This window comes from Girardinichthys multiradiatus, chromosome 5 (genome assembly GCF_021462225.1).
Source record: "Girardinichthys multiradiatus isolate DD_20200921_A chromosome 5, DD_fGirMul_XY1, whole genome shotgun sequence".
Classification (NCBI taxonomy): domain Eukaryota; kingdom Metazoa; phylum Chordata; class Actinopteri; order Cyprinodontiformes; family Goodeidae; genus Girardinichthys; species Girardinichthys multiradiatus.
This window is the reverse complement of record NC_061798.1, coordinates 53,181,961-53,195,032: the sequence shown is the minus strand read 5'-3', so window position 1 is coordinate 53,195,032 and position 13,072 is coordinate 53,181,961. Positions and strand designations below refer to the sequence as shown.

General features: G+C 43.5%; 1 protein-coding gene and 1 long non-coding RNA gene across 6 annotated transcripts in view; one reads left to right on the top strand and one right to left on the bottom strand.

The window, feature by feature from the left end:
• The window catches only part of LOC124868143 (son of sevenless homolog 1-like), a 64,938-nt gene extending 59,102 nt beyond the window's left edge, over positions 1-5,836 (bottom strand). The window contains exons 1-2 of one of the 5 annotated variants that reach the window (XM_047364983.1): positions 5,760-5,836; positions 456-581 (exon numbers count right to left, since the gene is read on the bottom strand). In XM_047364983.1, coding sequence (XP_047220939.1) covers positions 456-497 — 42 coding nt within the window. In that variant the 5' untranslated portion in view covers positions 498-581; positions 5,760-5,836. Of the gene's footprint in view, positions 1-455; positions 582-5,127 lie in introns of all 5 variants that reach the window. The other 4 variants (XM_047364984.1, XM_047364986.1, XM_047364981.1 and 1 more) reach the window with 4 other exon arrangements.
• LOC124868148 lies at positions 3,423-7,492 on the top strand. The gene is made up of 3 exons (XR_007038251.1): positions 3,423-5,083; positions 7,209-7,238; positions 7,402-7,492. It is a non-coding gene; the product is annotated as an uncharacterized LOC124868148 (long non-coding RNA).
• The last annotated feature ends 5,580 nt before the right edge of the window (positions 7,493-13,072 follow it).

The window sequence follows — 13,072 nt, the reverse complement described above, 5'->3', positions numbered from 1 at the left end:
TGATCCAAACATCACCTAACCCTGACTAAAACCAATCAACTGCTTAGTGAAGTCACACTTCCTGTCACATGATGTCATGACAATTACATCATGGCTGCAAGGCTTTGATTGGCTGTATGTCTCAGTGAAACCAACAGACTTAACAAATCACCAAACAGGAACACAATAGAGAGGTCAGGTTCAGAAGGTAGGGGCGGGGCACATCTCAGGGGCGGGGTCAGTGGAGAAAACACCAGCAAGTAGCAGCGTTTCTCCAAACAGCACCTTGTTATCTCGCAGCCGCCGCCATCAGCTGGAAGGAGACGCACGCCACGCCCACTACATGATGTCATCAGGAGGTACACTTGTTCTGGGCTTGTCAGCTGCTTTCAGATCAACTTCATTTAAACAAACGAAATGAATCTGCTTCCAAACATGTTGCAGGAAAGGTGTGTGTTTGTGTGTGTGTTGGTCACCTCCACGTCCTGCACTGTGCGTGGCTGAGCCTGACACAACATGCTGAGCAGCTGCAGGATCAGATCCTCGATGTACTGCAGAGCCTCCAGCTGGGACTTCAGGTTTGGATGCACCTGGTACAACACCTGTTTACACACACACACATCCGTGTTTTACCATCTTTATGAGGACTTTTCAGTTACTTCCATTGACTTCCATTCATTTTCCTTGATTTCTAGGGCGTGACCATAAACCCAAACCTAACCAGTTCATAACTAACCATAACCATAACTCAATTCATACCCTAGTCCTAAACTCACCCCAACCTCTGTCCCAAGAACGGAATTTGGAAAAGTGAGGAACAGGAAAATGTCCTCACTTTGTCAAAATGTCCTCAATTTGCGATAAAAATACAAAAAATGGTTCTCACTCAGCAGCACGTACAAGTACACTCACACACACACACGTCAGAACCAGCAGCTCAGTTGTTTACTGATCAATAAGAAGTGTTTCTGATGTCTTCCTATAAATGTGCCCTAATGACTGTCGTTCCTGTAGGCTGCTATCAGAAGTTGTTGCGGTCGATCCGGTCCTGCTTCATCTGGGCTTTGGCCTGCTCCTTCTGCAGCAACACGTGTTCAACGAAGTCTCTCACGGCTCCCGTAAGAAGTGTTTCTGATGTCAATAAGAAGTGTTTCTGATGCACCATTAAACCCTTTCCTCCTGTGGTTTAGTGCTGGTTGGACCTCACTACAACCAGAAGGAAGTGTTCCCTCTGATTACCAGCCCCATTTTAGATATGATTAATCTATCTTTAGTAAATGGATCAGAACCACAGGCTTTTAAGGTAGATGTAATTAAACCTTTACTTAAGAAACCTTCGCTTGATCGAGATGATTTAATAAATTACAGACCTATATCCAATCTTCCATTCTTATCTAAAATTCTTGAGAAAATTGTTGCTAATCAAATGTGTGAACATTTATACAACAATGACCTGTTTGAAGAGTTTCAGTCAGGCTTCAGAGCTCATCATAGCACAGAAACAGCTCTGCTGAAAGTCACTAATGATATTCTTATGGCCTCAGATAATGGACTTGTGTCTGTTCTGGTTCTGTTAGATCTCAGTGCTGCATTTGATCCAGTCGACCATAATATTCTCTTAGAAAGGCTGGAATATGCTGTAGGGATCAGAGGAACAGCGCTAGGCTGGTTTAAATCTTATCTGTCTGACAGATTCCAGTTTGTTCATGTAAATGATAAATCATCTTTAAACTCCAGGGTTAATTGTGGAGTACCACAGGGTTCAGTACTTGGGCCAATTCTCTTTACTATATATATGTCCTTCTCAAAATATTAGCATATTGTGATAAAGTTAATTATTTTCTATAATGTAATGATGAAAATTTAACATTCATATATTTTAGATTCATTGCACACTAACTGAAATATTTCAGGTCTTTTATTGTCTTAATATGGATGATTTTGGCATACAGCTCATGAAAACCCAAAATTCCTATCTCACAAAATTAGCATATTTCATCCGACCAATAAAAGAAAAGTGTTTTTAATACAAAAAACGTCAACCTTCAAATAATCATGTACAGTTATGCACTCAATACTTGGTCAGGAATCCTTTTGCAGAAATGACTGCTTCAATGCGGCGTGGCATGGAGGCAATCAGCCTGTGGCACTGCTGAGGTCTTATGGAGGCCCAGGATGCTTCGATAGCGGCCTTTAGCTCATCCAGAGTGTTGGGTCTTGAGTCTCTCAACGTTCTCTTCACAATATCCCACAGATTCTCTATGGGGTTCAGGTCAGGAGAGTTGGCAGGCCAATTGAGCACAGTGATACCATGGTCAGTAAACCATTTACCAGTGGTTTTGGCACTGTGAGCAGGTGCCAGGTCGTGCTGAAAAATGAAATCTTCATCTCCATAAAGCTTTTCAGCAGATGGAAGCATGAAGTGCTCCAAAATCTCCTGATAGCTAGCTGCATTGACCCTGCCCTTGATAAAACACAGTGGACCAACACCAGCAGCTGACACGGCACCCCAGACCATCACTGACTGTGGGTACTTGACACTGGACTTCTGGCCTTTTGGCATTTCCTTCTCCCCAGTCTTCCTCCAGACTCTGGCACCTTGATTTCCGAATGACATGCAGAATTTGCTTTCATCCGAAAAAAGTACTTTGGACCACTGAGCAACAGTCCAGTGCTGCTTCTCTGTAGCCCAGGTCAGGGGAATGCGGCACCTGTAGCCCATTTCCTGCACACGCCTGTGCACGGTGGCTCTGGATGTTTCTACTCCAGACTCAGTCCACTGCTTCCGCAGGTCCCCCAAGGTCTGGAATCGGCCCTTCTCCACAATCTTCCTCAGGGTCCGGTCACCTCTTCTCGTTATGCAGCGTTTTCTGCCACACTTTTTCCTTCCCACAGACTTCCCACTGAGGTGCCTTGATACAGCACTCTGGGAACAGCCTATTCGTTCAGAAATGTCTTTCTGTGTCTTACCCTCTTGCTTGAGGGTGTCAATAGTGGCCTTCTGGACAGCAGTCAGGTCGGCAGTCTTACCCATGATTGGGGTTTTGAGTGATGAACCAGGCTGGGAGTTTTAAAGGCCTCAGGAATCTTTTGCAGGTGTTTAGAGTTAACTCGTTGATTCAGATGATTAGGTTCATAGCTCGTTTAGAGACCCTTTTAATGATATGCTAATTTTGTGAGAAAGGAATTTTGGGTTTTCATGAGCTGTATGCCAAAATCATCCGTATTAAGACAATAAAAGACCTGAAATATTTCAGTTAGTGTGCAATGAATCTAAAATATATGAATGTTACATTTTCATCATGACATTATGGAAAATAATGAACTTTATCACAATATGCTAATATTTTGAGAAGGACCTGTATACTGGTTGGAGAAGACGTCTGCTCACATTGAGCCCGGTTGTGGTTCTGCAGAAGTTACCCTCCTATTAAAAGGCAGACATTCCTGTCCTCTGATCTGACTGGACAGAACTAACTATATGTTTCAGAATCTAGGAGCTTGTTTGTATGATGAACTGTTTTCAGAAGACATTTGTTGTGAGTGGGCACTAAATAAATAAACTAAACAGATGACACCATGATTTGGTTTATTGGGGGTGTGGTCAGTTCTATAGAGACACAAACCATACAGCTTCTATGGTGTGTTTGTGACCTGCTGTCTCAGGTCACAAACACACTACATAAACTGCTTCTATACAGTCATTTAAAAAGAATACTATATAACCGGTTTCTGACTCTAGTCTCAGTCTGATCAGTTAACCCACCCCAACACAGACCCTGATCCATGGTTCAACAGGGGCAGCTGGACTCCTGGAAACACCAGGTTGCCATGAAAACCTGCGTGTTTGGTTTGAACATGCATGTTTCTCTACACGCCAACATCACACAGCAACACCCTGCGTCCCTTCAGCCTCAACGTGTGTCTACTGCAGCTGCAGATCAACACATCATGAACTTCTCCCCAACAAAGTCCAACTCTACAACAATCAGAACCTTTCCCTGCAAAGATCACTTGACTTGACAGGTGTCCCAACGAACGAACCTGCATGCGTTCAGACTAGCACAGGGTGGTGCAGCTCTGACCTGCAGTGATTAACAGTTGTCCAATTAATTTAAATTGTGAAACACAATCATTGATCACAGTGATTGGCTAGGTGTTAATGATGTCAGCAGGGTGTGGATTAAACAAAACGCACAGACGGAGGGTAAAATCTGAAAGAACTAACAGGAAAAGCATTATCATCAGCACAGAAAGAGAAGAACCAGCTGCAGATGGGTCAGAAATGTATCTCTGTATCCTCAACCAGACGCAGCAGTAACACCTGAAGCTCTCAGACATAGCTGTACTCTGCAGCCAGACTGAAGCTCAGCTGGAAAACATCTGAACTATAAACAGCAGCCTGATTGGCTGGCATTGGAGTGGTCATTACAGGTTACATCCTGCAGGAGGCAGACTGGAGCAGCTTGTTCCTTCAGAAGAAGAAAGAACAGAAGATCAGGAGGAAATGATTACATCTGGCTCCAGAACTGAAGGACCATCCAGGTTCTGATCCAGAGTTTGGTCATAACTGATTCCTAACATCTAACTGAACAGCAACTGTGACCCAGTTATATCTTTACATGGAGCAGCCCAGGAGGAGCCTGAAGGACGTCAGGGCTCACCTGAGCCTTTCTACACCTTCTGGGGCTCCTGAAGGCAATGGAAAGATGATGCTGCAAGGTTCAGGAGCTCAATGTCCATCATGATGTGTGACATCATGCAGAGATGTGCCATCATAGTCATGAAAACGACACACACACATGAACAGACAGATCTAGTACAACCCGAGAGTAACCATGACAACAGCAGGTTTAGTTGAGTTCATTTCCAGAACCTGGCCTAGATAATCTTGGACCAGCATTCCTGACAGACAGAAGGTGCCTCTGCACATGCCAGAAACTTGCTAGGCCTATTAGTAGCAATCTCTCTGTTGGACCGGTTCCGGAAAACTGATCTGAGCTCTGTCACTGTGTTGCTCAGGCTCTGTTCTGGTACCATCACCTTGAGAGATCCCGCAGGTCTGAGAGATGGAGTCATTTCACCATGGACATTTTGTGACGGGGTAAGGGTTCTGTGTGGATTTGGTTCTGTGTGTGTACTGTGCACCTTCTCCAGGGCCGGAACCAGCAGGCCTCTCCACTTGCTAGCGTTGTCTTCGCTGAAGAAGTCGTACTGCAGCTGGGCGGCCTGCATGTCTGCAGCCTGGGCCGAGAGCAGGAACCCTGCAGCGGGCCCAGAGCACCGCAGCGGGACCAACTCGTTCCGTTGGCCCGGCTACATGAACCGAGTCCCGCAGTGTTCGGGTCCAGCGAGGCGGGCAAAGCCGGAACGAGCCTCCGTAACGGACCCTGTCCCCGCGACCATCCTCGGCCGCTCCACGGAGGGTGAGCGGTGACCGGACGCTACAACGTTAGCTCCGCGGTGTGCAACAGGGTGTCGCTTCGTCCGCCGGTTCGGTTCAGCGGGAGGAGGGCATGGTGCTGTTAGCTCGAGGTCTGCTAGCGGCAGATATCCTCCGGTTTGCGGGGCTGACGGATCGCAGCTGCCGGTGTCCGGCTCTCGGGGCTGTAGAGGGGACTCTGATAGTAGCTGGGTTGGTTCGGTGGGCTCAGCTCGGTACTACCGGGTCTCACAGGCACTGTTCCGAGCCTACGGCTTCTAGAGGCGTCCTCTGTTCCGGGTGTGTAAACCGGACCGGGTCTTTGTCAGGCTCCGGGGCCCGGCGGACGGACACTCACCTATCAAACGGCGGCGGTTGTCGCTGTGGCGGTACCTTACGCGGTGCTCAGCTGCGCATGCGCGGTCTACACATTCCTGACGTACATTAGCGAGGGTCTGCAGTGAGCTGCTCACGTCGCTGTTTCTACGTTTGCAGTTTTGGTTGTTTCGAATCCGAGTTTTTCGGATACCAAATGGTACCGTCTCTCACTGGACGTTTCGTTCCGACAATTGGTCAATTCGTTCCTGAGGGGAACGTCTCATACATCATTTGAGAACGTATGATGTAGTCATCTGAGTCATCTGAGGAAGCGAATCATATCAGTCATCAGGAGGTCCCCCAGAGTTTGATCAGAGGTCAGAATCGTTCAGACATTTAACCACAATTTCTTACAGTAGATTATTGGAAACGACTTTAAATCGGTCGTCAAATCAAGTACAAACTAAAGTATGGTCATTATGTATGGAGGACCGATCCTGACAAAATTAAAAATAAAAGCAGAAATATATATATTTTATTTTTCCTTTTCTTTAGACATGCCTTTTTTCTTTTGACATTTCCTAGCCTCTCTTTTTCCTTTACCGTATACATTTCTGCTTCATTATGCAAATGAGGAGGGCTGCCTTCTTCTCTCCAGCTCCTCTCCTATTGGTCAATATACAGGAAGGAGGAGGATCCATGTGCAGGCTGAGGGTGTGTCCTAATTCAGGGGCTGGATCCTTCCAAGTTCGTACTTGTGGGCTGATTACGTTACAGCGCGGCGCGTAAGGTCTGTCAGATGCTGCCGACAAATGTGTCCTTCTTTTGCCCGATTTGAAGGATACGTTGTGAGTATCCTTCGCGGTCCATCTTTTCCCATGATTCATTGCGGGTCAAAGCGGATTGGTCAAACAGGGGCAGCCATGGCGGACCACAGCAACAAAAGCTGTGAGTAAACTGAAAAATTACACTTTCTGACACAAATGAACTTTTACAATGTTTTTAGTGCGGGAATATAACTGTGTAGACGTGAAATATCTGCTTGATTTATCAAGACATCGCTTAATTTCAAACGTGCTCCGACGTGTTCGGAGTTTTCCGCTCCCACCGTAGTAACTGCCGGTTTGCTTCACCAGCCCTACCGGCGGTGGAGCGAGCTAGCCCGGTAGAGATCTGACCGGACTATCGGTACTGAGCTCCTGCTGCCAGTCATCACAGTGAACGTTAAACACAAGTGATTTCTAACAGTTTATCTTAGTATTATTTTAATGTATTGTGTCATTTGTTCATGTAAGTCGATTTGACATTACAGGTGATATTAAAGTTAACCTGAATAAATGGATGATTTTATGTAATCTTACTGTATCGCTGGAGAGTGTGATTGAGAATAAATAAGCTTTTAAATATTCATTTTTGATGAAGAAATGTGCTATATGTGTTTTTAAAAGTATATTTATAATTCAGCCAGAATTATAATTTGTGATTCCAGGTACAGCTGAAGAGAAATACACTTTCAAATGTAAGTGAATCTCAGTAAAGAAGTAAAAAGTTTGAAAGAGCTTGTTTTAGGCATTTGCATAGAAATATTTTAATATGTTCTGTAAATTAAGACAAATGTAAAATTAAAAAATACTTTTTTTACACTGATATTAAGCAAGATGTTTTTTGTTTTTGTCGTTTAGGTACAAAGGAGCAGTTTATGAAGTTCAGGGGTCAGAACCACCACCTTTTTACTGGAGTTAAAAACTCAGCCACCGTGGCTTGGAGGTACAATAACTACATTCTTTACAGTCAGTTTCTGTCCAGTTTCAATAACTCCTATCTTTCTAACTTTCATAAATATCCATCCAGTGATTAACATACTTCTTTTGGTTTAGGACAGTTCTGGAGAAGATGGACCAACAGGGGAAGGTCAGCCCCTTGCAGGCCAAATAAAAAGTGGGACAATATGAAAAATAAATATAAAGTTTGTTCAGAAGTTCTCATGTCACACACAAATAAAAAATATTTCTAAAAGTCTTGTTGGTTTCTCTGTTTAGTCAACTCTTTTTTTATTCCATCTAACTTTAGGATTGTAAGTATCCAGGGTCAGGAGAGGGAGTCATTGAAAAGCCCACTGCTGCTACTTGGCCCTGGTTTGTCTTTATGGATGAGATGTTGGGACAGAGGTCTTCCACAACACCTCCTGTCCTGATTGCCTCCATCCCTGAGGACCCTCCAGGGCCAAGCGGAGCGGTGGACAACCAGATGGAGAAGGAAGACAGTGAGCCAGCAGGAAGGGGTCAGAAAAGAAAGAGGGACAGAGATGATGGAGTTGATCAGGGAGGACATGAGGGTACAGAGAATGGACAGACTGTTTTCCATCTTAGAAAGAATGGTACTGAAATAAGGTGCTACATAAGAAATAATATTAAGGTTTGTTCAGATTGTTTCTTAAAGTTTTAAGATGTTCTAATAAATTTCAATATTGTTTTTGTCACCAATGTATTTTATTTCCATTTGATCTAACAATACATCAACTTCATTTAAATTTCTAAACACAGTTTATTTTGAAAATTACAAATAACATTTTAAAAAGAATGTGGAAAAAAACATTCAAACAGATCAAGATTATAAGACAAAAGGCATAAAATAAAACTATGTACAAGTATTTATAATGGAGACAGCAGGATCAACCTGAGTGACCAGTTCCTGGAAAAACCTCTTCAACAGAACAAAGAGGCAGATGTCTTTCTGAACAGAAAGTCTCTGACGATGTGGCTAAATCTCTCACAAGGTCAGAGACTTGGATGGACGCTGCAACTGAGACCTGTGGTTAGTCTCTGGATGTTGAGCGAAGCATCACACAGGCGCCCTCTAGAAAATTTCTTCTTTTTCTGCTCTCGGTGGAGGAGGACGCTTTTTCTCTGTCTCCCTCCCATATCTGCCCTGCTTCAGCTCTGTGTCTTGCCTTTTTTGGAGCCTCTTTTTGCACATCTTACATATTCTTCCAAAATATGGATTTGTTCAGCTGGTCTCTCAATGCAATTGATCAAATTTTCTCGACGAGAAGACAGGGGTCGGGAGAGCCCACTTGCCCGGGCAGGACATTTTTCTCCGGATACACGATGGACTCCTGGCAGAAGTGGAGGATTGTGTGTTTGTCGATAATGTCAGTCGAGGATGTGGAAGATGTGTATATAATTGGATGTTTGATATCAGGATTTCTGCTTTTTGGAGTCAGCGGTTACCTGGCATATCGAGAAATTCGGAGAATGTCAGCAGCTGTTCTGGCCATTGTGAGGCTGCTTGGCATGTATGATGGGATCTTCAGAGCGATCAACACTCAGACTGAGATGTTACGTGAGCTGAATCGCAGACTGGATGTAATCCTTACGATCGCAGGCAGGTTGCGGTTCCTGGACTCAGGGGTGAAATGGGATAAATCTTGGAGAAAGTTGTTCGCTTGGATCTGGCAGAAAGACCAGGAATTTGGCTGTTTGGATTCGCCTTTGAGAAGCACCAGCGAGACTCTCAAGGCTGACGGGAAATTAAGAGTCAGCCTAACCCAAATAATTATTGTTTTTCTGAATCTGGCTCCCCTGCACGGCCTTGATGGCTGGTTATCTTCAACTTCTCCTAGAAGTTATGTAAACATGACGCTCTGCTCCCTCCCTTCCCTGAGGACATCTGTGGACCTGCTCAGAACTTTGTGGCCAGTTGATGAACATTCCAACGTACCATCAAGGACAATGGCCTCTGTGACAGTGCTTCATGGACTTACTTGCACACACACACATGCTCAAGATAAACATATGCACCCCTCACACCACCTTCACTGTTCCCAGCATGATGTTGTTTTGTCAACTTGTTGCTTCTTTGTTCTGAGGTTTTTTACAATCTCAAACTGTATCCTGCTAAGGATAAAGTGTGAAATATGATTTTTTCCCTCTACTTACCTAATGTGGCCTCTTTTCTCATCTAGCAAGGGCAGCACCTGTGAGTGGGCAGCAAAGCCTCGGTGACCCGTCCCCCTCTTGTCTTGTGTCATGATGTATGTTTGGATGGGTTGTACTGGACTTCTAATTTCCCCTCAGGAATCAATAAAGTATCTTTGAATTGAATTGAATTGAATTGAATTAAAAATCAGCCCCAAGTCATGCTTTAAGTGAGGATTCTGAAATTTGGAACACGTATGTAACTTCTCAGGACCTACAAAAAAGTCTCTTGGAGCGTTGGTCCAAACCCCACAGGAAGTCAGCCATTTTGGATTGAAGTTTACATTTTGACCCCGGTTTTGCCCTTTCTAGCCCGCATATCTGAGCGAACTCCTCCTACAGCTTTTGACTTAGAGACTTGAAAATCACTCAGTTTACTCTTAAGGGATTGGGGATCAAAAGTTATCAAAAGCTTTTTGATATATGAAAGCGTGTCAGCGTGGCCACGCCTCAAAATATGACTTCTCGCCATGAAAGACGAAATTGATATAGCTCCTACAAGGAAAGACCTGAATCCTTCTGAGATTTATCTGCCTCTGGACCCGAACAATATTCACTGATCAGATGCTGATATCATCAAAGCCCCGCCCCTGAGAACAGGAAGTGTCATGTTTTCCTTTAGTCAATGTTTGATGTCCTTCACCTAATCAATGTGAAACTCTCCCAAGTGACAGATAACATGATGGTCTAAGTCAGTCTCCAGTACTGACTTGTTTGGCTGTGGCAACGTGGCAAATTATGATGTCACGCCACGGCCATACGTTTGGCTCCAAATTACACATGCATGGTCCAATTCACTCCAAAATAAATATGGTTGATCTTTGTCAGCCCCCAAACAGCTCTATTAGATTACATTGGAATTTGAATCAACAGTGCCCCCTAAAACATTTCAAGTGCTCCATCTCCCTCATGCATCATCAGATTCATCAGAGACATATTATCACAAACTTCCTCAAATCTCATGCATTATTCTATTGAACATTTTTTATATTACAAAATATTTCCAACCCGTGGTTCTACACACAGTTTGATCCAGTTGACTTTTATGAAATGTCGGATTCTGACCAGAATAAAACCAGAATAAATGAGTGACTTCTTGCTGGTAGATAATATGTGTTGGATGCATAACTCTCACTTCCTCACAGCAGGTATGAATTGGATCAGGGACAGTAGGAAACACACTGCTAAAGACAGCTCCTTCTCAATAACTGCTCTGTAAAGACTCTCTCCTCTTTCAATCAGATCCATTGATCAGTCTGATCAGTTACAGTTCTTCTCTAACTAGTTTTTCCTCATCTAAAAAATACTTCTGTTTGTTGTTTGGTATCAACCACCAGGCCCTTACTCCCCATTTTTAGATCAGTTCTCAGACTTCTTATGTAATTTAGTGTTAAATACTGTTATTAAGGTCATTATCATGGGGGATTTTAACATTCATGCTGGAACTGAAAATGACAGCCTAAATGTAGCCTATAATGCTATCTTAGTTTCCATTGGTTTTGCTCAAAACATCTGCAGACCTACTCCCTCCTTTATTCATACTCTGGACTTGTGCCAACATACAACACTGGGTGTGAACACTATATTTCTTCATAACCCTGTCCTGTCTAACCCATTTTTAATAACCTTAAAGGTTTATTTCAATTCAGTTTATTTATATAGCGACAATTCACAACACATGTCGTCTCAAGGCACTTCACAACAGTCAGGTTCATACATTCTAATTAATCGTAACCATTGAACAGTTCAGTCAGATTCAGTTATTTATTCAAATTGGATAAAAAGTTTTTCTATCTAAGGAAACCCAGCAGATTGCATCCAGTCAGTGACTTGCAGCATTCACTCCTCCTGGATGTTGGTATTATGAATCTGAGAATATTATTTAATATTAATATTTTAATATTTTATCAAATAATATTTTGGTCTGTTAAGGGTTGTCCTGTGAATACCAGCCCAGTAAGGCAATGGTATTAGGACAAAATAGAAAGGTGTGACACAAGGTCTGACATTATTGAACAGCATAAATGAGCCAAATCTTTCTGGAGAAATGGGCTTAATGGTGTTTACTTAGTTATCAAATTTAGTAAAATGATGTTAGGGACACATTATTTACTGGATTGAAAACTAAACCTTTCTGGGTAAATATTATTTGGCAGCTAGCACGTGTTCTTAGATGTTAGCGGTTGAAGCTAACAAAAGAGGCTAATAGCTTAGCACCAGATTCAAACACACACCTTTAAAATACCTTTAATAAAAGAGTTAAAATGCATAAGCATGGACGGCGGGTTATGATCAAACTTCAGTTTAAAATCACCCTTTAAAAAAAGTTTGTCTTAACTTTAAAAACACACAAACAACAAACACAAAACTGAGCACGTGTGCTGCAGATATTCTGCTAGCACTAAGATAGCTGAGTTCAACACAAACAAAACCAAACTTCATAAAATGGAAAACGTTCAGATCATTTCAATCTAAATCCTTCTATTTCTCTGCTCTGCCCAAACCTAACCTATGTATGGACTGTGCTGAGGAAAAGCTGTCCGGGCGACGATGAAGTTTGAAGAGAGCTCTGTGAACAAAGGGTTAGCTTCCAGCTAACCACTGGAGCAGTGGCTGGAAGACGGCTCGTTCTGTCCGCTGACCAACTGCACGTTAACTGCCGTAATGCGGCTACTCGTTTGTCCTTCCCTCAGGCAAGGAAAACCGCTTCACTCAGCTTGTAGAGACAGCGTCTCTGCAGGGACTTCTCTGGGACACCGTTTGCTTCTGCAGGCCTCAGAGAGAAAGTCAAGCCAGGCGTGTTCCTTAATTCCCGTTTTTATGAATGAACACTGGGTACACAAACAGTTATTCACTCATACTTAACTTGTGCATATGATCGCATGATCTTATGACACTCTTGGATCCAGTTGAAGAGTTATGTCTTTTTTCCCAGCAAAGAGACATCAGCGCGCTGCCTCTCCGATCCCGAACCCACAAAGAGGAACAGTGGAAGAGGGCGGATGTAGTAACAGCTGTGCTTTTATTTGGGCAGTGGCGTCACAGGAAGTCCGCAGTTATCCCGTTTCCTGGCTGTGTCGGAAGAAGATGAATGCACTTTATTTTGAAAAGTTCCAGAAGAGTTTGTACCGTAGTTTAATGTTGAAATCCATGGCTGAGTCCCAACATGGATGAGCATGTAGAGACAGTGGACAGTCACTGGCGTTGACTTTGCAGCAATCCCTCATACTGAGCATGCATGTAGCGACAGTGGAGAGGAAAAACTCCCTTTTAACAGGAATAAACCTCCAGCAGAACCAGAACCAGGCTCAGTGTGAGCGGCCATCTGCCACGACCGACTGGGGGTTTGAGAGAACAGAGCAGAGACACAAAGAGA